Raw genomic sequence first — 25,638 nt, 5'->3', positions numbered from 1 at the left:
AGCATAAGCTTTCTTGAGCTACAGCTCACTTCATTGGATGCATGCAGTGGAAAATACAGTGGGGAGATTTTATATACACAGAGAACATGAAACAATGGGTGTTACCATACACACTGTGATGGGAGTGATCAGGTAAGGAGAGCTATTACCAGCAGGAGAGAACCCAAAAAACAAACAAAAAACCCCCCGCCTTTTGTAGTGATAATCAAGATGGGCCATTTCCAGCAGTTGACAAGAACGTGTGAGGAATAGTAGGAGGTGGAAAATAAACATGGGGAAATAGTTTTACTTTGTGTAATGACACATCCACTCCCAGTCTTTATTCAAGCCTAATGTAATGGTGTCCAGTTTGCAAATTAATTCCAATTCAGCAGTCTCTCCTTGGAGTCTGTTTTTGAAGTTTTTTTGTTGAAGAATTGCAACTTTTAGGTCTGTAATCGAGTGACCAGAGAGATAGAAGTATTCTCCAACTGGTTTTTAAACATTATAATTCTTGACATCTGATTTGTGTCCATTTATTCTTTTACGTAGAGACTGCCTGGTTTGGCCAATGTACATGGCAGAGGGGCACTGCTGGCACATGATGGCATATATCACATTGGTAGATGTGCAGGTGAACGAGCCTCTGATAGTGTGGCTGATGTGATTAGGGCCTATGATGGTGTCCCCTGAAAAGATATGTGGACATAGTTGGCAATGGGCTTTGTTGCCAGGATAGGTTCTTGGGTTAGTGTTTTTATTGTGTGGTTGCTGGTGAGTATTTGCATCAGGTTGGGGGGCTGTCCGTAAGCAAGGACTGCCCTGTCTTATAACACTGCAAAGTGTTACACAGCACCATAAAGCAGATGGAAGGTAATTTAGTCAAGTTATTGTCATAAAGTTCTTGTGCATCTGTAACTATTTTGCTTCCCCACTTCTGAAATACAAGCATGGTTGTTTCTTCAAGTTGCACTGCAAAGCAAAAAGATAACAGCATTCTCTCCCCTTCATTCTGGGAACAGTTCTCTGCTGAATCCTAAAGACTTTTAGGCTGACTACAGTACCGTACAAATACATGTGATGGTTCCTTCAACGATGCTGCTCTACAAGATACGGGAAGGAACAACTTGTGCAGCGAACTCTCGTTACTGTCTCACATTCCTTTTATTTCCAGAAGTAAATTGTATTAAGGCGTGGATTCAAGGGTGGGAGAACATTAAACTTACTTCTCAGTTAGAAGATTATTCATTAGATCATCTAAAATGTAGCAATTCTGGGGCAAATGGTGTTGCAACTGAGAGAGGATTTCTGTAGTCATAGAAATACAAGGACTAATTTCTGCACTTCTTTCCAACCTTAAAAACAAAGACAAAAATTACTTTTGGAATCTTTCACAAAAATAAAGAAAGTTTACATCAGTTTACATCTTAACACAATTAACTGAAGCAAAAACTTTTGTCACAGCAATTTATCCACATGCTCACTACTACCCTGTAATCCTTTGGCTCCTTTCCTTCCGTTTTACAAGCAAATTCTTGTGTTCTCCATCTCAAAAACAATGTCCTCTCAGTCTCTTCAGCCTCCCTATGCATCATCATCCCATCTCCTTACTTTCTTTTCCAGAATCCTGCAGCATACTAAATACTTCCATTATGTACAGACTTCCGATCTTTCATCTCCTCAGGTTCCCTGACTTCTGTCCCCTCCATATCTCCAAAACTGCCTCATAAAAATCAATAATGGCCACCTCCTTGTCAAGTTCAGAAGAATTTCTCATTCTTATTCTTCTTAATCTCTCTCTCTGTTTTTATAAGGTCTTCCATCACTGTGGTATCCAAGCTTCTACCACGAGAAGTTTTGTTTTTTTTTTGTCTTCACAGCTGATTGCCTCTCCTTATTCATCCCTACTCCTCTTCAGTCCTTTGGGCTCCCTCTCTACTTTGCTAGCAGCTCCATCAATATCTCTTAGGGGAGGAGGAGCCACCAATCTGTTGGCATCCTTCAGGCTTCTGTTGCCTTCTGTACTTGCACTATAGTCCTAGCAATATGATCATTTGCATCATTTCAGCTCTCACTATGCCAGTGACATCAAAGTCTTGTTCTCCACTCCTACACGACCTTGCAACTGTTTGAGAGACACCTCCTCAAGCATTCCACAATCATCTCAAACTCTGTTCTTTCAAAACAGAACTGCTCTCCATTCCTCATCTTATTCCATCACCTTCCTCTCTATCATTAACAACTTTACTAACTTTATTATTTCCTTATAAGTATGGTTTCAAAGTACATTTTTTTTTTAAACGGATCACGCATACCCTGGAATTTCTTGAATTTGCTCTTCAGGCACTATAGGAAGCTCAGGCCATGAACTAATGCTCTTCATACACTCCAGCACCTAGGAAGTCAAATACACCTTAATAAAGTCAAACTTCAATACAAGATATAGCCCATATGAGATACCTTGCAACAGCAACACATTTTACTATTTTAATTTTTTTAAATCTCTATTACTGTATCTTGTAAGTCATTCATTCAGCAGTTACAATTAAGACATGTATATTCAAGACATAGGGGGTGGAAAGTCCTAAAATAAATGAAAAGTTCATGCCACAATATAAGCTTAAATTGCAGCCATTTTTTACTTTCCCCATCATTTAATATGAAAGAATTAATCAGTACTATCACTGTAATGTACTTCATATCCTCACTAACTTAAAAAGTTTGTACGAAGGTACTGTCAAATACAGACCCAACTCAATAAAGAGCGAGAGACTATCAAGCAATTCAGTGGTTCTCCAACTGCGATCTGCAGATTACTCTCAGGGCACTGTACTCAGGGGGGCACCACTGCATGCCTCTGGGCCTGGGGTGCCCCTCCTCCCACTGACCTGCTCCACTGCTGCTCGCGCCTCCTTCCCCCCATGTAGCCGCCTCTGGCCAAGCTGCTCCAGACCAATTAAAATTGCGATTAATCACAACTTTTTTTTTAATCTTGTGATTAATTACGATTTTTTTTAATCATTTGATACCTCTAATATATAGTGACATCTCCTACTAAGTTTAGTCTAATCCAAGACCTCTATGGTTTCCAAAAGCTTTTTTGACCAACGAAAAAAAAGTCTCTCTAGGCCTTCATACTTTTGTCAGATGCCTCTTTAATGTATATTCAATTATTAACAAATCTGCAGATAACCCTCAAATTAGTGGGGCAGCAAACACACAAGGATGGAACCAAACTGAAAAGTTATCTGAAGAGGCTGAGCAGATCCCCCAATACACCAACAAGAGAAGTGCCCTAACAAGCAATTTCAATAAATGGGGAGCTTTAGAAATCATGGAAATGTAGAACTGGAAGGGACCTCAAAAGGTCACATAGTCCAGCCCCCAGCACTGAGGCAGGGCCAAGGACACCTAGACCATCCCTGACAGGTATTTGTCTAACCTGTTCTTAAAAGCTTTCAATGACAGGGATTCTACAACCTCTCTTGGGAAGCCTATTCCAGTACTTAACTATCCTTATAGTTGGAAAGCTTTTCTCTAATATCTAACTCGAGTCTCAATTAAGAAAAGAAAAACTGCATGGGTACATAAAGTTTAACTTCCCTCAAAAGCCTAACAGTTATTCAGGACTATCAAAGCAAAAAGACAACAGTTAAACAAAATTTTAAAGATGTATGGAATGTTTACCCTCCCTGTCATATCCACATACCTGTTTCTTAAGTCGGGCAACTGGATGAAACCGAGAACGGTAGCAACTCGCACAGCTGATCAGTGCTTTAATTGCTGTGTGCTCCTAGTTTACAAAAATAAATGATAAAACATGTACTAATTTTAAAAATCCAGATCCTGATCCTGTAAAGACTTATGCACACACTTAACTTTAGACATGAGACAGTCTCACTGACTTCAAAAGGGACTAGTTATATATGTTCAATTAAATGTATCAAAGTGAAGGATCAAGACATTAATTAGTATATTAGGTGTTTAATTTTTTTTTGCTTGGTTTTCTTCATCAATAAAATTTTGTGTAAAAAAGCTCCCATCTCCACTGAAATAGGACATGTTGTACCTTGAAGATCTAGTAAAATGAGCTATAGCTAATAAATGGAGGTTTGGCTCAATAGAGCTTGCATTAATATACTGCAGTTAGGGAAAGTAATTTTAACTATCAATAGGAAATTGGGAGGAACATGCTTATTGATCATTAACACTGAAATACATGTGTTTGTAGATATGCAACTGGACATGACTCAATACCGTACATGGCGAAAATCACATTTCCATTATTGTACCAAGTTCACATTCATATCCTGTCAGATTTTAATCTCCATAACTTATTCAGCCACACTTCAGTGTGGGCACTTTTAGGTACTTCAACGGAAGATACTGATAAACTGGAGGTAATTCAGAGTTGAGCTACCAGGGAGATAAACAGCAAGGTGGAGAGGACAAAATGATAATCTTAAATTAAATATATACAGTTTAGGTTAAAAATTAAGCAGTTAAAGTACAGTTGGAAGAAACAACATTAACAAGGAGGGGTGAAAAGAACAAACCAGGTTAAATTCAGGAAGGGCAATACTGGGGACAGTTTTTCTATGCTTCATTTCAGTATTACAGAGCAATGCTAGGAAAATATTTAAAGCTTAGTGTGGCACCCACAAAAAGGTGCTGAGGGTTAAAAACAATTATGAAAGTTGTAGCCCATAAATGGTTTTAAAATCATATTTGGCATCCAAATGATTATACATTGTTCTGATTGCACCATACCAGCTCTTACCTTAAGAGCTGCAAGCTCCTCCTCTTCTGAAAATCTGTATAAAAGTGTAACTGAAAATGCAAGTATCTGATTGGCTATTTCTCTTGGAAACTCATTTAAGTTGATCTCTCCATGGCTTAAATGATCTCTTATACGTGGACCCTCTTGGTGGTTCAAGAAATCCCAAAGGAATTCCTGTGGAATCATGTGTGGACAAAACTAAGTAAATAGCACAATTCTACAGAAACCCTAATAAGCATACAATTCTTGGGGTACAAAAGGCACTTAGGCCCATATGAAATGGAGCACTTAGAGGGGCAAGAGGAACACCTCTTAAACCCCACTTCTTTAAAAAAAAGGCAACTCCCATCTTGGGAAAGGTCTGACGAGAGGTGAAAAAACAAAACAAAACAAAACAAACCAACACCAGCGCACAATCAACAAAAATAGCTGAAAATGACTAAATTTAAGCAAAGGCTCCTGAGTCTATACTTTATAGCTCTGTCAGATAGAGTGGAATTGAGGGTCAGAAACAATGAAGTAGTCTGGATGGCAATATGATAAACAATGGTTAAAAGGAATAAAGTCAAGATGTTCATAATAAATAGCCACCTTTCCATAAAAAAAAAAAATTAATTCCTGCTGGCAGTGAGTTTCTTGATGCCAGGTAATAAAGCCAATTCCCTACAAAAACAGATGCTCTCAAGTTAGGTTTCCTCTTCAACATTCTGTGCTGTTTTAGTTAATCTTATATTTATATGCCAAGTATTATTTTGCCTCTTTCATATTGAAGCGGGATCGGGACATTGGACTGTAAGCTCCTGGGGACATGATCTTCTTATGTCTAAGGAATCTATTACACTTTTAGCACTATCAATTATAAAATGTATTGCTAAATAAAAAGCATTTAATACACTTACCATTGAAGACTCTCCAAGAATTAGAGGAAGCTGATTGATTTCTTTGTCATTCAGCTGTTTTGTTAGCATCTAGAAAAAAAATCATTTGAAATTGAAGACAACTTAATGTTTAACAAACCCAAAGTTATAAAGCTAAATGAAAAATACTGACTATAATAGTAAGCATCCATAACATTAAACTACCACCAAATCTCCATCACCTAAGTTAACTGTTTTATTTAGCAGTGATGGACAATATGGGATAACAAAATACGTTGGCTTTTGAAGAGTAAAATAGGAAAGAAATGGGTTATTATAGGCTGTTTGCTTCTGTGTACATTTGCATTTATTTTGAACAGGTGACCCTATGCAGATAAAAGAGCATATTTTGTTTTTATTAGTGACATAAAATAAAGCTGTTTACAAGAAATTAAGTTATCACCTACTCATCAAATAAGTAACAGGGACATACAAAATACTGCACTCTCCAGCTTTGGATTCTGTATTCCATTCTGTTGCAGCTTCTGGGACTAAACTACTTTCCTGATTTTATGTATTGCAAAGCCACTGTGCTTTGGAAACAGATCAATTAGTTAATAAGAGGACTGAAAGAATTCTAGTTTATTTCAGATAAAAACAATAATGGAGTCACAGTGTAGATCAATACCAAACATTTCATGTTAGTCATGATCTCTCATTAAGGATTATAATTTATTGTTTGTATCAAGCCCCAAGGACTGGTGACATAATATCCCTTCTTTGTACATCACTGCTTCAGTCACACTTAGAATACTGGGTACATTTTGGAGCACTTTAATGGAAAATAAATATTGATAAGATGGGGAAAATTCAGAGTTGGGTTACCAAGAAGATAAAGGACCAGAAGGAAAATACATAGAAGTGTAGACTGAGGAGCTGCCAGCAGTTTATAGATGTCGTAGTGAGTCTTATTTTTCTGTCTCTGCCACCTCAGGTCTGTGAAATCTTTTCTCAACTTCAAAAAGTTCATGGAATTATCTTTATTTTCAAAAGACTTCAGCATGGCCCATTTTTATGATGATAGGCATTAGTATCTTTAAATTTATTTATTTCCCTCTTTCTCTGGGCTTGAATTCTATAATGAACACTTTACTGTAAAGAAATAACATGTGTTCAAATATTCCAAAAGATTTTACAGATAACTTACCTCATCAAAGGTGGTATAAAGAGAAGACGACTACAATAGAAAAAAATACCATAGTAATAATTCCATTTTCAGAAACAAAAAGCGGTGACACTAACTGCACTTACATATTGAATTGTTATTTAATTACCATGACAAACCAGAGTTGCTATAAATTGGAATCATCCCTTTAAGGTAAGAAAAGAGGTAAAAACAGCATAAGCAGTTTTCCACTCTAAGTTATTACATTCAAGTGGCAATGCCATACTGTTGTACTTTTCAAACCTCTGTAAACAAAGGAAGAGAGCTATCATGTGACACTCTAAAAGGCGTACCAGGGGTCTGTAAAAAGATCAAACTATATTGTTCACTTAAAAGCTACTTGTTTAAGTATAATATTAAACTATTTTAGGACATGTTTGAAGCTTGTTATTAATAATATATTAATAAAAGGTACCACGGTCATAAAAAACCCTACCTCAGCAGTTAACAGTCTATTTGGACACTTATTAACTGTGGTGAAGAGTAATCTAAGTCCAGTTTCCAGCTGAGGGAGTAACAGTATAACACAGTCAGCATACCTGCAAAATTAGAGGAATGCATGTAAGCTTTTAGTTTTTTCTTTAAACACACACTGATCTTTGTGGAAGCTATGGCTGTCCATAAGCACTTATTAAAATTTGTATTACAGTGGTACACTGGGCACCCAATCAAGATCAGGGTCAATTGTGTTGGGTGCAATAAATGACAAACCCTGCTCCGAAAATAGCTTATAATCTAAATAAAGACATGATGTGACAGGTTGGTGTAGCATATAATGGGAAGGGAAGACAGAACTAACACTGCATATGATTACACAGATCCGCAAACGTGCAAAGTTTGCATATTTCAATTTTTTTTTCAATTAATTTATTATAATGCTCTGTTTCTTGGTCTCAATTTTTCTGTGATTGTCATGTAAACTCTTACGCTGACTTCAAAGTCTAGTTTAGAATTCTGGCTGCCACTTGTCTATTGAAGAGGTCTGCTATTCTCTCATACAAGGGTTTCACATAAAAAAAGTGTAATATTTAATTCTGACACCATGCTGCATTCTAATGAAAACAGAGTTTAATGCAAATACACAGGACCCTCGCTAGAATGAGGGATTTGGGATCCATGTGTGGTACTGCGTTAAAATGAATTGCAATTAAAGTAATTAAATTTGGGATCCATGGCCGCGACCGCATTATATGCGAATTCGCGCTATATAGTCGCGCGTTCCAGTGAGGGTCCGGTGTACAATCAAACCTGAATGCCAGCTCCATGAATTGTACACTTGCATGAGGCTAGTCTAACACATTTAGATGCCATTAATGCTTCTGGTTCATAAGGCCTTGCAAGCTAACAGATTATTCCATAAATAATGGATGCCTGTGGTAAAAAAATCATTTTGAAATTAGTAAGGAAAAAAAAAAATGAAGGAAAATGTAATAGCGCAGTTCTGTTACCTGTGTTGCCTGAAAGCTGTTAGCGCAGCAATCCAAAATGGTAACATTGTTTTTAATACAAAACTGGATATCTTTGCTATTTCCTCCGTTAAGGAAAGTGCTTCATGATTAATGTCTACAAATCAGCAAAAACATTTGTTTAAATTAACAATATATACTGAAATGTAGAGAGTTAGACTTATTGAAGAGGAATTATTCAAAGCACTTCATTCGAAAATACAAATTATTTCCGCTTAATCTGTAGAGAGATCTAACAGCTATTCAATTACTTGGTTAAGCCTTTTAATGTTAACTAAATAAAGCTGTACAGTTAAAAACATTTTTAAGCTCAAAAACTGAGAAGAGTGATAATAAGATGCATTACCAGTGAGCTGTTGGACATGACAGACTAGAATAACGCATGAATTTTAAAAACTGGTTGCTGCCTACTGGCAAGGCTAGCATTCCACAGCAAGATTGACCTGAGTTCTGTGGCACTATGGTGGAAGTTCTGCATCACCTTCAGATAAATTTAGAAAGTGTAGGTTTTATTATTCATTTAATTTAATTAAGAGTCAGTATAGTAACCCCTGTGATAGTTCAATATTAATTCAATTTTGTGCTGTCCCTACATTTTCATTTTTCTGTGTCCCTCAAATTGTCATTTTTAGGTTTCATAGTTGACAACTCAACACAATAAATGCCTCTCAAAACCATTGTGTCAGGCAACCTGGACTCTCAGACATTACTGCATTGCCTTGCATTAGGTTCACATTATGAAGCTTTTCTCTGTAACCATAAGGACTAGAAATAACTTCTTTTCTAAAAGAAAGCTTAGATTCTGAAGCACAATGATATGGCAAAGGACAAATTCAGAAGCAGCTGTATAATTTTGTAATACTGGAGAGCTGAATGTTGGGCTGGATTTTGCCTTCAGAGGCCTGGGTGGTTCCACCAGCAGAATGAGAGTCCACCTGGAAGTGGGTCAATGTAACACAAAAGTGTCCATAACCCCCATTAAGCTGAAGGTCTTGGAGCATACTGGTGCCACCCACAGAGTGGGAGGCGTTGCCCAAGGAGGGACATAGCTAGGGAATCTAAGAAATTCCCCTCAGTCAGCCTCTACTAGCGGGGTTTCTAGAGAATCCTGGACAAAAAAAAAAAAAAGATGCTACTGCTGCCATATCCTGGGGCTTCTGCCAGAGAAGAGCACTACACCTTGCCCTCCCTCAGGACTGTTGGGTGCAGAATGAAGCCCTTCACAAGCCCACGTGGCTGAATGAAACACTGACTCTGCAAAGAGTTAGAATGCTTATAAACAAGCTTAGACTTCATGGGCTTAAATGCCCAATTTAGATTTTAGACATTCTTTTTCCATTTGTTTACATTCTACCTATTTACATGTATTTATTTACACTCTATTAAGTGTATTAAAAATATTTATGCAATTTACTTTCTTCATTTAACAGCAGTACACACAGATGTCTTAATTAAGGGCTCAGTCCTAGAACTGTGGAACAGCCATTGTTTCCAATGGTAATTTTCCGTTTACAAAGAATTCAGGAGCCAATCTTAAAATGTCACAGCTTGTTAACAATTAGATACTTGCCTGGAAAAATGTCCAACTCCTTTAAGTTAGTGAAGGCTATATAAGGTCGATGTACTAAAATGGTTTCAGTTTGCAATAGGTATATCTTTAGCAACTGGCCCAATCCTGCAGTTAAAATAAGCAGCATAGAGCAATATCTAGGGGAAATACCACAACATCACAATATGTTAGAAGGGAAATTGTACATATATTCCAGAAAAATTGATGTTTGTGGCACGGGGACATTCTAAAGAAATCTCCATGCACAAAATCTTGAGATTATTGCCTTTTTAAAGCAACAAATCCAATCCTCCCTCTCTCCCTGTCACCTGAGTGCAAATACCTAACATCTGATTCGGTGAAGGAAAACATAAGGAATTATAAAAACCCACTTTCGAGCTGTGTCTGTTAGCTTTTCTATTTACCCCATTCCCGTACCTTTTGCACTTGCTTATTCCCACTGCTGCTCAAATCACTTTCTCTAACACACAAGGCATCAGGTTTCTGAAAAACAGCACTGACTCACTCACTTCCCTATCAGCACAATTAAATACATTAAACTCAAAGTTTAACACCAAAGCAAAAACAGCCCTTGAATAAATTCCCCACTCACCCAAACACAAAATGAAACTTGACTAACCAACTGAGACATATCTGGAGCAGAGCTGGGAAAATCATTGGCCATGGCAGTGCTAGTACAAGGCAGCAGTTTTAAAAAATAAAATTGTGAAGTGTTGCCATGAGTTTCCCCTGTGCTCTGCCCTGCCTCCATTCAACCACAAATACAGACTCTGTTCACTAGTTTCATTTAGGGTTGAAATAGTCAGTTGGAAGCGGATTGGTAAAAAAAAGGAAGTGTACCAGTTTTTCATTTCAAGAGAGAGAGCTATTGGTTATGCTGAATGCTCCTCTACAGCTTGCAACCTGACAGACCAAAAAAAAAAGAGAGACATTTGGAAACACTTCACTGGTAACTTACTTTGCAGGAATTTCCTGAGGGGAAGCAAATCCATGCCACAAAATGTTACGGAGATTTAGACCATATGGAGACCCAATGAATACTCTTAGCACATTCATCTAATTGGGACAGAGGATAATTACTACATAAGGAAATATATATTTCAACTTTTGTATGCCCTTCTCCTCCTAGAAAATGTGAAAGACTATTTTAGCTGATATTAATATCTTCAAGGAGCGTCCTTAAGCTTAGCCCCATCAAGATGATTGATCATGGTTTACAACAAAAGCCACAAAAATAATTCACTCGTGATGCATGCCACACTCTAAAAGAAGGGTTTTTTCCCTATTTTGTTTGTACTTTACTCAGTTTTTTATGGGAAAAAAAAAAAATAGGCAAAGCCCGTCTATCACTAGTTACAAACTATGCTGGATCAGGAAGAACAAACAAATGGGACCAAATTTTGCTCAATATTCTAGTGTATAAATCCCCAATAATTTAATATAAATCAATACATTTATACTAATGTAACAGAGCAGAACTTGACCCAAGAGTTGGAACTTCTTTAGTCAGGTTGGATCTTCCAGATTCACGTCCACAAGAGAAAAAAAAAGTCTCAAACTCTGCTGATTGTTTATTTGTGAAACTTGGATTGCATGTACTATCAAAACCCAAAGGTCATCCTTATGAAATATATGTTATATATTGGTTTAAACTACTGTATAAATACACAAACACACTAAACCTCTGAAGCAATATCAAATAACTCATGTCTGTATTCCCACTATCTCTTTTTAGAAGTGAAAATTCTTTGAGCAGAAACTGTAACTTTTCTCTTGTTCACATAAAAAGCCTAGCATGATGTAAGCACTACCAGAAAAATACCATACCCTTTTTTTGGCCAGCTGCTCTGCATCACTATGAAAATTACGACTTCTGGGAACTTTAGAAGGCATTTCACAACAACATAGTGGCAAATTCTTTTAAAACTAAGCTGTTTGGATGTGACATCTTCTGGCTTGTATTGGACTATTATAGTTTGTAACATTGCATTCTAGAAGCCATAAACCTAAAATGTTTAAATTTCTGTAATGTCTGATGTTAATTTTCACATATGTAGATTTTTGGTTGGAGACTATACAGAATATAAGAGCATTAATATATGTACATCACCATAAAAACATATTTCCACTTAAGATTAAAATTTTAGCTAACATTCTTGCACTGTTCCCTCCCCCAGTCGACTACTTGTTGTAATTAAGTAACATTTGGAAAGGGATATCAACTATGTACATACTACAATATTTACAAACGCTTGTTCAACTTAAGTTGTAGTTTGCTTGGAACCTAGTCATCTTATAAAAAGGACAATGCACCTCACATGCAGTATGAACTGACTTCAAAAACCATATACTCACCACAGATTGTCCAAAGACTGTAGCAAGCTCCTGAGATGCAAGCAAATCTCTTAAAAGGAATGGACAGTCCTTACCAATTAGTAAGAAAACCTAAAAAAATCAAAGCAGGATATTGTGAAATAAAGATGGATATATCCCAATATATATTTAAATATTTCAAGTATACAACTATTTCATTTCTACATTCACACTCAGTTCAACTAATAAAACATTTAAAACAAACCCTCTACTTTGAAGTTTCATGAGATGATAACAAGGACAAATTGGAATAAGAAACTCTATCATGAATCAAATCATCTAAATCATAGACTCTTACATAAGTCGTTTCTCTGATTCCAGTGCCACTTTAATTCCAGTACTAGAAAGAAGATAGACAAACCCTAACTAGAAATGAATTGGTAAATTATTTCTACAAAGAGGCAAGAATTTGGTGAGGAAGAGGCATGGCAAGAAGCTTAGTGGAGAGAATGTAGAGTACAAAAAAGGGGTGGGTGCGGAGGCACCTCAACAGCGGGTTTAAGCACACAATCCAATAGCATTTACTGGAAAAGGCTAAGTGAGGCTCATGAATTAGGACATTCCTGAGGACCTGCTATGAGAGTCAAATGTAGTTCCGGAGTTCCGTGAAGAGCCACCAACCAGCTACAGATCAGATCATATGCCCAATTTTTCATTTCTCCAATACTGGAAGCCAAAGCTGGATTTTTGATGTAGTAAAGAAACTGAAGAATTCTTCAGAGACCATCTTTTCTCTAGACATTATTCCAGGAACACAGGCTGGGAGTTGTGAACTTTTACTACTGAGAAATTAAATTTTAGGATACAAGGGCAAAAGGCGTGCAACATAAAGGCAAACCATTCCTTGTTCTTAAAGACCACTTTGGCCAAAATATAGAACAAAATTGTTTTAAACTAGTGGGCACCATAAAGGAATTTGCATGAAAAGCAAAGCCAAAGCAGTAAAATTACTTCTATTTCATGTAGAAATGGACTCTGCAAGCAGCCCAACACTCTACAGTATGCTATAAAATAAGAAATCTGGAGACAAGCTTCCAGTTAGTGATCAGATTTTATTTTCAGGCTTCCACGGGTCATACAGAGAAACAGGTTGGGGGTCTTTTAAGTCACAACAAGATATTTTACTGTTCTAATATCCTTAATTAATTAGTCAGTCTCCTTTAACCTTGTAATTAGGTCAAGAACGGAAATTACCAGCTGGCACCCAGATTTCAAGGCAGTATATGAGGCTTATATCTTACAGGCTGCCCTATCTATTAACAGATACAACAGAATCCTAGTTTCAACTATAGTAAGATCTGCAAGCACATTTCTTAGCTTCTTAAACCAAAACTTCAGCACAGCCTTAACTGTTTGCACTTACATCACCCAAGGCTCGCTCCAGACAGGATGTTAGTTTCATTAAGCTAAGTGCAATTGCTGTAGCTTCCATGCTCTCCAATGCAGCAAACACTTCAAGAAGTAGCTGTGAGGTCAGAAGAGAGGGGAAAAGTTATGTTTCACACTATCAGTGAACTTACATAAAAACTGAAGAAAGCTGTCAAACACATACAAACCAATAGGGTTAGCTGAAATGAAGTCTCCCAAGTTTTTCCTCAAAGATTTCCCCCACCACTCATATACAAATATATAAAGACTTCTCTGTCCATGAGACCAGATTGCAGAAGAAGTTGGCAAGATCACCATTTTAACTCTCTGTTCATGCAGTACCCAGACTTTGATTTCTGACACAGAAAAACAATTCAACAAAAGAAGGACCCTTACAAAGAAGCAAACAAACATATTAGGCTTCACAGAAAAGCAAAGACAGTCCTACTCATCTGTTGGCACGGGCCAAAAATATTTAGTAGATTTTTTGATTGTGATAACATGGATAAATTGTAGCATATTTCAGCATAGTTCTTACCCTATTACTTCATAGGATGCCAATTAGTTTCAAATTCTGAAAGCTTCAGAGGGTATTTTGCTTTGCTGTTTACTTTTGTGTAATCTGGTCCCAAACTCTTCAGACAGCTGCATAATTTAAAATATTTACTGCCAATATTAGTTTTCATACCTCCGTACAGTTTGTCCACTGGAACCACAATGAGTATTGAACTTCAAACTGTTCCATGGTCAGGGATTGTAGATGCAAATGAACAGATTCACATAAAGGTCCTAACAGCTGCACACTTTTTATGTAATCCACATTTTGATCTTAAAATTAAAAATAAAAGGGTGGTCACAGCAGCGAAGTTCAAAAGGTCCACTGTCTCAAATCCTATGGAGAACTAAACTTGTTCTCGTCAGGCTATATGTTTTAAAAATCAAAAGTCCCTCTCACCCTACACAGATTATTCTGCCAGGTCAATAGGACACTTGTAGTAGATGGAAAATGAAGGAAAGGTTACAACGGAAAACAAGACAAGAATAAGTACCTATCCTAAATAAGGAAAGGTAAAAACTTTTTTTAAATTTAAGGTATGCAAGCTAAAGGGATTTTTTTAAAGCCCTGTTCCAATGGAAAAACTCATTCATATGAGAAAAAAATACTTCCAGATACTTGTCTTATCTAATAACTTGAAATACAGGTAGTTGCTTCTCTTTCCTACATACTCTAAAGAGATTTCCTGTTTGACAGTTATCATGAATGTCATATTCTAATATTTTGCCTCTATGTTTTACAGATAAAAACAACTTTAAACTGTGTGTTTCCAAACATGGGCTCAGACAATTTCTTAGGTATCTAAACATTGTGTGCTTACAAAATGCAGGAGTAGAAAGGGAGGCTGAGCTTGCAGAACCTAGTTTTAAGGGATTTCATAAAGGTCACAGAGATGGGAACAGAACCCAGAACTCCCAGCCCCATGCCTTAACTACAGGACCATCATTTTTGGAAGGCCAGTACATTCACCCATAAGTATAAAGTGGCCGGGAAGAGAGAAGAGATAAGCAATATATCAAGTTGCTCAACAAAGTATTTGTTACAAAAATAAATGGTGCACAAATTAAAGATATATTGCAGAGGGCCGAGTAGAATAATGATTTATAATGCACTTGCCTATTATCTCTACCAACTCCAGTACAGAGACAAGTAATAACGTCTTGCATAAATGACATGAGAAAACGAATCATAAAACCACCATATGAGTTGGTATAATTGGCAGTCTCTCAAACAAAGGTGGGAATGATAGCTGTGCTGGGATCAGGATAGAAATGACAAAGCTGTAAAGGCTGCTTGCTACAGGTCCTGCTGACATAATGGACCAGATTCCTAGCTCATGTAAGTAGGTGAAACTCCATTGACTTCAACTGAAAAGTGTCTGGGGATATGACCCAGTACATGTACTTTTTTTTTTTTTAAGTGTTATATCAACTCTTCTCTTTAGGATCAAGTTAGCATGCCATGGGGGAAAAAATAACATCCCCTGTAAGCTGTACTCACATATGTAACTACTACACATGACTGAGGCAGACAACGTAACTTCTCTCATTTCTACCATCCCTGGAACCAAGTGACAGCATTTGTGCTACAGCAGATTTATCAAATGAAAATTCAGCAGGTTCACCTTGTTGCTCTTTTTCCATTGTGGCTAAAGTATTATAAAATGCTTCAGAAAGAAATACTACCTCTATATAACTGGTGTGCTAGGAATCAGCACAGGGGGGAAGGGGGGGAGCAACAATCCAAGGGCAGGTATCAGAGTCTTTCAGATTTCTTGCAAGAGGGGTACAAAGAAAAACAACATCTGGCTGGGAGGGGAAATCCACAAGAGAGGTAATTTTAAACCTATTCTCTCCGTACCAATTAATTTTTCATCCAGCGACCAGGATTTTAAAAAAATCAGATAGTATTTAAAGTATATATTCTATGTTTTGGTTTTTACCATTTCAATGGGGTTTTTTGTTTACCCCCCTCCCGCAATAAAGATTTAAAGCTCTTTTTAAAAGTGAATTCTGTAACACAACCTGTGATGCAGCTGTTGCTGTACTATAATACAATGTCCTAACCATGCTAGGTCTACCTCAAAACTGCATTTTGTTTTTGCTTTCAGACACAACACACAATAGCTCTAAAGCAAACACTGACCTGATTCAAGGTAATACACAAGCTCTGTGATTGTTCTCCAACATACTTCACCATTTTCAGACACAATACTATTAACAGAATGGCTGTCTATCTCAAATCCAAGTTTGCAAACCATATAATGCACTGCAGGGGAAAGACAGCTGGTGACTGGGTCAGCTAGTGACATCTGGAACACAAAACAAAGGGTACTTCCGATTATCAGGAAAAAGAGTATAAAACAAGTCACTACTTAGTGATTGCATCCGATGAAGTGAGCTGTAGCTCACGAAAGCTTATGCTCAAATAAATTGGTTAGTCTCTAAGGTGCCACAAGTCCTCCTTTTCTTTTTCCGGATACAGACTAACACGGCTGCTACTCTGATACTTAGTGATACTGTAATCTAAAGTATGTGTTTACAATTGTGTTCAACATGATGATCCAACTAAAGTCCATTCAATACTATAATCAGGGGCATCATTTCAGAAAAAAATGGGGGAGGGAGAGACAGCAAGGTTGTGTCAGCATAGGAAAGTTATATGTGATTACATTATGCCCTGGGAGGGGCCAACAAGTGGCGCATACAGATGTATGAAAAATCTGGGGGAGAGCAAACCCTAAATTCTGGGACAACAACTGCCCCCCCTCCCTCAATAGCAAAGGATGCTATAATACAAGTTCCCACCACATATGTGAGAGCAACCTAAATGAGCAGAACAACACAGGATGGTGAGGATGTAGAAGGAGAAAGAAGAAATAGTGTATTTGCATCATCTTCTCACACTTCAGAATAGAACTCCTGAATGGGATCTCTCTTCTGTAAGGTGTGAAGAAAGTAGAATAAAGAACAGAACCAGCATCCATTTCAACATCTCCTGCTTACCTCCTGGATTTCTGTGGGAATTAATACTGCTTGAAGCATTGTTTACAAAGGGTGAAACCATAGGCCCTGAAGTTCCTTTGAGAAAATAAAAGTGTCTTGCAGAATTTACATGCTCCAGAGTGAGCAAAGGGAATGACAAATTCTATGCATAAACAGCTTCCAAACCACTATAAACAGAAAAGCGAAATTATTCCAAAGCAGAAGTATAAATCCAATTACCAGTAAGTTTAAAATTAACAATGAAAGTGCTGAAACTTTTTTTGAAGAGTGCACTGAACTATGAAAAATGAGCAGTATGACGGGAAATGAAGTAGTAAATATCCAAATGTCTACCCACAAGTAACCCACATGCATTCAGGTTTTACCTGAAGACAGATGGATTCACTTGTGACATTTATTTAGATACATCTTGTGCCTATCTTAAGTTCTAAACACCACAAGCTTAAAAAAAAATGGATGTTTTTAATCCAACACAACAGTTCAAATCCAAGCACACAATCTCTCTCTTAGTAGGCTCATCACAAGAAAGAAAGAAAGAAAAAAGCCCCAAGACTCCCATTACTAAATACCTTCTTACCATCCCCCACATATCAACCGACAGTTTCCCTACATGCTACACAAATAGGAGTATTTTACTTAGGCTTTCAGAAGGCCTTTGACAAGGTCTCTCACAAGATGCTACTAAAGAAACGAGTCATGGACTCAGAAAATAGTCTTGTCATGGATGAAAAATGACCAAGACAAAAAACCAAGCAGACAAATGGCCAATTTTCATCAAGCCAGTAGTTTACCAAGTTTCCATATTAGGTCTAGTGTTGGTTAATATATGCATTAAATTATGTGGGAAAGGGGGAATAAGGAGTGAGAAAGCAAAGTCTGCAGATAACACAGAGTTAAAGTCCAGAGACGACTGAGGAACTTCAGAGTGACTTCCCCATACTGGGTAAACGGGCAACGTGATGATAGATGAATTTCAATATACATTGGAAGGAAATATTTGAACTAACAGACCTTACAGGATTTTGTAATATGTTAGTCTAATCCTGGTTACTGGGCTCAATGCAAGGATACGTGGATTAGGTTTAGTGCCCTGTGATGTGCAGGTCAGACTAGATTATTAATACAATCTGGTGGTCCATTCTGGCCTTAAATTCTATGATTCTATAATCAGAGGCATAGAAAAACTCTCCTATGAAGACACTGAAAAAATTAAGATAATTTCCTTTAGCAAGGAAATGAACAAAACTGGGTCTGATAAAAATATATAATTAGTAGTGGTGAGAAACTACGAACTAGGAGCTACGTGAGAAAGACCCCACTACCAAAAGGAAACAATTCCTGAAAGCGAAAGGTGGCAAATTCAAAACTGATCATTAGATTGTGGAACTCATTGTCACGGGATATTGACTCTTACTAAATGTTTGGCCTTAAGAAAGATTGATAATAAGAATACTGAGTTACAACAATTATTGCAAACAGTTCTAGAAGGGATTAAAATCTCATAGTTCATGTTTTAAACTGCTCTCTTGCTATTAGGATGAGACTTTCCTGGGGACCGATTGTGATGGGTTGGGTCACAGAAACCCGCTTAGGAACTGCCACCTGATGTATTGAGACTACCTCTAAGCCAATATGCTGAGACTACCTCTAAACTCATTTTCCCTGCCTGCTTGGGACTTCAGTACCCTGCCTTGTTGTGCCAGACACGCTACCCTGCTACAAACACAGACCCAGGGCTGAGCCACGTCCCCCACAAGCTGCAGGCTTAACTGAAAACAGCTTAAGAAGTGTTCCTCTCTCCAGCACTCAGATACCCAAATCTCAATGGGGTCCAAACTCTAAATAAATCCATTTTACCCTGTATAAAGCTTATACAGGGTAAACTCATAAAGTGTTCACCCTCTATAACACTGATAGAGAGATATGCACAGCTGTTTGCCTCCCCAGGTATTAATACATACTCTGGGTTAATTAATAAGTAAAAAGTGATTTTATTAAATACAAAAAGTAGGCTTTAAGTGGTTTCCATGTAATAGACAGAACAAAGTGAATTACCAAGCAAAATAAAATAAAACAGGCAAGTCTAAGCCTAATACAGTAAGAAAGTGATTATAGATGAAATCTCACCCTCAGAGATGTTCTTTTACAGACTAGCCTCCTTCTAGTCTGGGTCCAGCAATCACTCACACTCCTGTAGTTACTGTCCTTTGTTCCAGTTTCTTTCAGGTATCCTTCGGGGGTGGAGAGGCTAACTCTTGAGCCAGCTGAAGACAAAATGGAGGGGTATCCAGGGATTTATATAGTTTCTCTCTTGTGCATGAAACCCCGCCTCTCCCCCTGTGTAGAATCACAGCTCAACATGGACTTTTGGAATTACATGGGCAAGTCACATGTCCATGCATGACTTAGTCGTCTACAGGCCAAACCGAAAGCTCAGATGTGGACTGGCGTCTATCAAGGTCTATTGTTAACCAAGTACTTGCATTTACTTGAATAACCCCTTCACACTATGTTGACCAAATCTGCCTTAGGTGCTCTCTACTGCAAACACTTTAAATACAAGCACAGAGCCAAAGCTCATAACTTCAGATTTAAAAATGATACATGCATATGAATAGGATGAATACATGCAGAAGAACATAACTTTTGAAGATATGTTACATGACTTATCTAGCATAAAACATATACCAATTATGTCATATTTACACTCATAAGCATATTTCCATAAAGCAACATCACACCGATTATTCCACATCTGCTTATTGGGGGTACTGGCTTTTTTTTTTTCCTCTGCTGCTGGCCACTCTCAGATGCAGGATATTGGACTAGATGGACCATTAGTCTAATCCAACATGGCAATTCCTATAGTTCTAACTAAATCAGAGGAAAATGTGGCAAACATTTGATTTTGTTTGGGAATAGGGGTGACAGACTTCAAAATATTTATTAATTATAAAAATTAAACATACAAAAATATTACCACACGCTGTTTTACATATATTGTTTGAGAATTTAATTACAATTAGTAAATCAATAGGAAACACACACACAGGTGATAGAAGTTTCTATGCTGTATACTAACTTCATTATATTTTTCTCCTAGAGATCCAGGCAATAAAAGTTACCAGGCTGAACCATTTTCTGCACGTATTTTCAACAGTAAAGAGTCCACTTTAGTCTTGTATAGAGGGTTCTTTCATGTCTGGAGAATAGTTTTGGATAGATGGCTCCTCAAAGTCCAGACTTTTAGTACTTGAAACTAGTATGGGAATGTCACGTATTATGGCCAGAAGGGAAGTATCCAATAAAAATTCCTACCTCATAAGCAAAGAGTAAGGAATTGACGCAAGTTTATTTGTGGCTCCAGGCTTTGCTCTAGATGTTTAGGAAGTTATTTTCTCCCCGCTCCTCTGTAGACAAAGTTTAGGGCAAAGGCAGCAAGTAGCCTGTAAACACCTCCCACCTTGTTGAAAGTACTTTTGTTCACTCATGTGTGCGCTTGCCAAGAAAAACTTCTGCTCTTTTCTTCTTTCTTCAGCCCTCTGTCCCAGCATATACCCAATATATTCATCCCAGAGTTAACCCTTGCTCTTACCCAAGTTTTAACCCAATGCTGTTATGGTTCATACACAAGAACTTTTTACCTGAGTTTGGAGGTGCTTTCTTCCCCAGCTAGCTAGCACAGCTGGGTTAGAGTTCAAGTTCTGCTTTAACTCTGTCTGAAACCCACACGCTTTTACAGTGAAGACAAGCAAAATCACACTAGTGCTGCTAATTCTCCAATGCTTTCCCAGTTCCCCCAAAGGATAGACAAGTTGTCCCACAACTGACTGGGAAAGAATTCTAGAGCACCTTGTTACAAAGAATGATAGCATATGCTGCTGACACACACACAGGCAAGTCCAGAAACAGCGAGGACACAGTAATTTGGGCATAGCTGTGCAATGGTGATGTTCACACATAGGTTAGGGTAAATTCGGGGCTTGGCTACATTTGCGAGTTACAGAGCATTAAAGGAGCCCTGGGCCCACTTGCTCACTACCCGGCCACACTGGAAAGGCACATAGAGCGCACTGACTCCACGGCTGGTCCGCTCCTGGTACTCCACCTTGGCGAGTGGAATAACGTTTTGTGCGCCCACGCTGGAGCGCCGCGGCACCAGTGTGGATGCCCTGGTCTGTTACTGTGCTCTGATCGGCCTCCAGAAGTGTCCCACAATGCCTGTTCTAGCCCCTCTGGTCATCATTTTGAACTCTACTGCCCCGCCCTCAGGTGACCAACCGTCAGACCCACCCTTTAAATTCTCTAGGAATTTTGAAAATCCCCTTCCTGTTTGCTCAGCCAGGCGTGGAGTTCTCTCAGTGAATCTTTCCAGGTTACCATGCCTCCACGAGCCAGGCGATCCCCAGTATGGAGCAATGGCGAGGTACTGGACCTCATCAGTGTTTGGGGGGAGGAAGCTGTCCAGTCCCAGCTGCGCTCCAGCCATAGGAATTATGATACCTTCGGGCAGATATCAAGGGACATGATGGAAAGGGGCCATGACCGGACACACTGCAGTGCAGGATTAAAGTGAAGGAGCTGCAGAATGCCTACTGCAAAGCCTGCGAGGCAAACAGCCGCTCCAGTGCTGCCCCCACGACCTGCCATTTCTAGAAAGAGCTGGACGTGATACTTGGGGCCGACCCCACCTCCACTCTGAGTATCACAATGGCCACTTCAGAGCTCAGCTCAACAAGGTGGGAGGAGGAGGAGCAACAGCAGCAGCAAAGCGGGAGTGAGGGTGCTGAGGCGGAGGAAGACACCCCGGAATCCCTCGATGCATGCAGCCAGGAGCTGTTCTCAGGCCGGAGGAGGTAGCCAGTCGTGGCAGCTGGTGCTTGGGGAAGGACAAACACCAGAGGAGGTTCCCGGGAAATGGTTTTTATTTTGGGAAGAAAGTTATTTGGTGTGGGCTTTTGGGGTGAGGAGGGTTAGGGCGGCATACATGCCTAGATGCAGAATAGGGCATTGATGTGCTCTCTCAGATCGTGGTAATCGACCTCAGTGATCTCTTCAAAAGGTCTCATCCAGAACTTGGGCAATTTATTTGCACAGGTTTCTTGGGAGAGCCACTGTGGTCCGTGTCCCAGTAAGGCTAACTTGCCCCTCACGGCACAGTGCCGCGGACAGGGGGACCATTGCTGCACACAGGCAAGCTGCATATGGGCCAGGGCGGAATCCTCATTGCAGTAGAAGACCCTCCCTTGCTTCCCAGGTCACCTTCAGCAGCGAGTTATCTTCCAGGACGAACTCCTGTGGAAAATGTGGGGACAGTGTTCAGTATAGGGGCCCCCTGCCGCTGTTGGCTCTCCCCAAGGCACAGAGACCCAGAGGACAGTACAGCCGTGAAACGATCAGTCATGCCTGACCCTATGCTTACTCACCATTTTGGGGCTCCTGTGGGTGATGTGCGCTCGCTTTGGGATGGGCTATTGTGTATACTGTGCTTGCCCTTAAGTACGGGGGAATCATTGCTCTGTCTGGTGTGAACCATGCTGCCTCTGTAAAGGCAAAATGCAACACTTAACAGATGCAACCTTGAGATCTCAGCTGTCCATGTTATCACCGGCCGAAAGACTCCAAAGAATCAGAAAAAGGCCACGTAGAAGCGAGGAAAACATGTTGCATGAAGTAATGCAGCATCCAAGTAATGAAAATAGAAAAGTGCCGGAGTGGTGGGACAGCGAAAGGAGGATCCGCCAGCAGAATGAGGAGCGCTGGCAAAAAAGCGCGGTGCTTCAGCAACAAAGCACGGATCGGCTGATAAGCATAATGGAGCGCCAAGCGGACTTGATCCAGGCGCTCACAGCCATGCAGGTGGAGCACTACCGGGCCCGACCCCCCCTGCAGCCCTTGTCCCAAAACTCTTTCCCTTGTGCCCCCATGTCACCTCCAACCCACTTTCCCCAACATCCGGGTTCTTACCACCACTGGCTGCCTCCAACACCTGTAGCTTCATCTACCAACCCGGAAAACTGCGGGCTTGGCTACACTTACGTTTTATAGTGCTCTAACTTGCTGGTTCAGGGGTGTGAAAAATCACCCCCCTGAGCGCAGCAAATCCGAGCGCTTTAAAGCGCTAGTGTAAACAGGCTCCGAGCACCACAGCTCCCAGGGCTTGGAGCTAATCCCCTCGTGGAGGTGGATTACCAGGAGCGCTGGGAGAGCTCTCTCCCAGTGCTCACGCGTGACCACACTCGCACCTCAAAGTGCTGCCGCAGGAGCGCCCCCGCAACAGCACTTTGAAGTTTCGAGTGTAGCCATGCCCAAAGACCCTTACCCTCTGTACTCAACCACCATGCAGTATAGCCATCCTAAAGTGCAGCACTCATTGCACAGCACTCCAGACAGGAAGGCTGAGTATGATAACAGGACACATGCAAATCTGTGATTGTACCGTTCCCCACCCTCTTGCCCTTTCTGTTTCCCAAGCAGTTGTGTTTCTTTTCAATAAATGAATTCTCTTTTCAACAAATGGATTTTTTGGCTTTGAAAACATTCTTTATTATTGCATAAAGTAAAAGATACCTTAGCCCAGGAAAGAAACAGGCACTGCAAGTCAGCGTAGCAAACACAGATTCCTACTAACATTGGAACCGCTGCACTTCACTCGCGTGCAGGGCACCACACATTACTGGTGGCTTTCAGCCTCAAATTGCTCCCTCAAGACATCCCTAATCCTTGCAGCCCCGCACTGGGCCCCTCTACTAGCCCTGCTCTCTCTGGCTGTTCAAATTCAGCCTCGAGGTGTTGAACCTCCAAGTTCCATGCCTGAGTGAATCGTTCACCCTTCCCTTCACAAATGTTATGGAGAGTACAGCATGCATAACTGCAGGGATGCTGTCATTGACCAGGACCATATAGAGAGCACCAGCGATCCTTTAAATGGCCCAAAGCACACTCCACAGTCATTCTTCACCGGCTCAGCCTGTTGTTGAACCACTCCTTGCTGCTGTCAAGGCTCCCTGTGTAGGGTTTCATGAGCCTCGGCATTAAAGGGTAAGCGAGGTCTCCGAGGATCACAATGGGCATTTCAACTTCCCCTACGGTGATCTTCTGGTCTGGGGAAAAAGTCCCGCCTTGCAGCTTCCTGAACAGGGCAGTGTTTCGAAAGATGCGTGCGTCATGCACCTTTCCAGGCCAGCCTGCATTAATGTCAATGAAACACCCACGGTGATCCACAAGCACCTGGAGAATCATAGAGCAATACCCCTTCTGATTAACGTACTTGGAGGCTAAGTGGGCTGGTGCCAGAATTGGAACGTGTTCACCATCTATCACCCTCCGCAGTTAGGGAAACCCATTTGTGCAAAGCCATCCACAATGTCATGCACGTTACCCGGAGTGACGGTTCTTCTGAGCAGGATGCGATTAATGGCCCTGCAAACTTGCATCAACACGATTCCAAAGGTCGACTTCCCCACTCCAAACTGGTTAGCGACCCATCAGTAGCTGTCTGTAGTTGCCAGCTTCCAGATTGCAATAGCCACCCGCTTCTCCACCATCAGGGCAGCTCTCAAACTCGTGTCCTTGCGCTGCAGGGTGGGGGTGAGCTCCTCACACAGTCCCATGAAAGTGGCTTTTTTCATCCGAAAGTTCTGCAGCGACTGCTCGTCATCCCAGACTTGTATGACAATGTGATACCCACCACTCAGTGCTTGTTTCCCGAGCCCAAAAGCGGCATTCCATGGTGCTGAGCATGTCCGTGAATGCCACAAGCAAACTTGTGTCATATGCGTTACTCAAGTCGATATCATCGTCGGAACCCTCACTGTCACTTTGGATCATAAGGAATAACTCGACTGCCAAACGTGACGTGCTGGCGAGACTCGTCAGTATACCAGTTCAGCAGTTCAGGCTCCATTCCCGCAGACCAAAAGGGAAGACAGAGAGCGCAGTACAAAAAACGTTGAAAGATGGCTCCAAATGTGGACGGAAACACAGGGATTGCTGGGATGTGAACCGATGCATTATGGGGAGTTGGGACAGGACCCAGAATGCCCTGCACCTCCCGCCCCCTTCCTACAAGCCACAGTGCCAGAATGGGAAGAGGTGCTCTGTGGGATAGCTGCCCATAATGCACCACTCCCAATGCTGCTGCAAGTGCCGCAAATGTGGCCATGCCAGTGTGCTTGTGCCTGTCAGTGTGGACAGACTGCAGCGCTTTCCTTACTGCACTCTCCGAAGGCAGGTTTAACTCAAAGTGCTCTACATCTGCAAGTATAGCCATGCCCTGGGCGCAAATCACTCTGCAGTGAAGATATACCCGGTAAAGCAATAGGGAGTGGTCGCTTTATCCCAGTCATGCCATCTTTACTGGGCCTTCCACCAGTGCCACTGAATGTCCAGCTGAATCTAAGGAAGGACAGCCAAACAGACAACAGACCCTCCAAAGATGTGTTGTTCTAAGAGTGGCT

General features: G+C 40.3%; 1 protein-coding gene across 9 annotated transcripts in view; it reads right to left on the bottom strand.

The window, feature by feature from the left end:
- ERMARD (ER membrane associated RNA degradation) overlaps window positions 1–25,638 on the bottom strand; it is a 31,562-nt gene that overhangs the window by 4,749 nt on the left and 1,175 nt on the right. For 5 of the 9 annotated variants that reach the window (XM_073337982.1, XM_073337976.1, XM_073337983.1 and 2 more), the window contains exons 2-16: window positions 19,307–19,443; window positions 16,320–16,485; window positions 14,307–14,446; window positions 13,614–13,715; window positions 12,233–12,322; window positions 10,836–10,933; window positions 9,878–10,014; window positions 8,290–8,404; window positions 7,278–7,380; window positions 6,824–6,853; window positions 5,659–5,727; window positions 4,760–4,933; window positions 3,689–3,772; window positions 2,295–2,374; window positions 1,206–1,334 (exon numbers count right to left, since the gene is read on the bottom strand). In XM_073337982.1, the coding sequence (XP_073194083.1) occupies window positions 1,206–1,334; window positions 2,295–2,374; window positions 3,689–3,772; window positions 4,760–4,933; window positions 5,659–5,727; window positions 6,824–6,853; window positions 7,278–7,380; window positions 8,290–8,404; window positions 9,878–10,014; window positions 10,836–10,933; window positions 12,233–12,322; window positions 13,614–13,715; window positions 14,307–14,446; window positions 16,320–16,485 (1,517 nt within the window). In that variant the 5' untranslated portion in view covers window positions 19,307–19,443. Of the gene's footprint in view, window positions 1–1,205; window positions 1,335–2,294; window positions 2,375–3,688; window positions 3,773–4,759; window positions 4,934–5,658; window positions 5,728–6,823; window positions 6,854–7,277; window positions 7,381–8,289; window positions 8,405–9,877; window positions 10,015–10,835; window positions 10,934–12,232; window positions 12,323–13,613; window positions 13,716–14,306; window positions 14,447–16,319; window positions 16,486–19,306; window positions 22,475–22,605; window positions 23,276–25,638 lie in introns of those variants that run through there. The other 4 variants (XM_073337978.1, XM_073337977.1, XM_073337981.1 and 1 more) reach the window with 4 other exon arrangements.

This window comes from Lepidochelys kempii, chromosome 3 (genome assembly GCF_965140265.1).
Source record: "Lepidochelys kempii isolate rLepKem1 chromosome 3, rLepKem1.hap2, whole genome shotgun sequence".
Lineage (NCBI taxonomy): Eukaryota > Metazoa > Chordata > Testudines > Cheloniidae > Lepidochelys > Lepidochelys kempii.
Note: the sequence above shows the minus strand (reverse complement) of the source record. Positions and strands in the feature narration are given on the sequence as shown.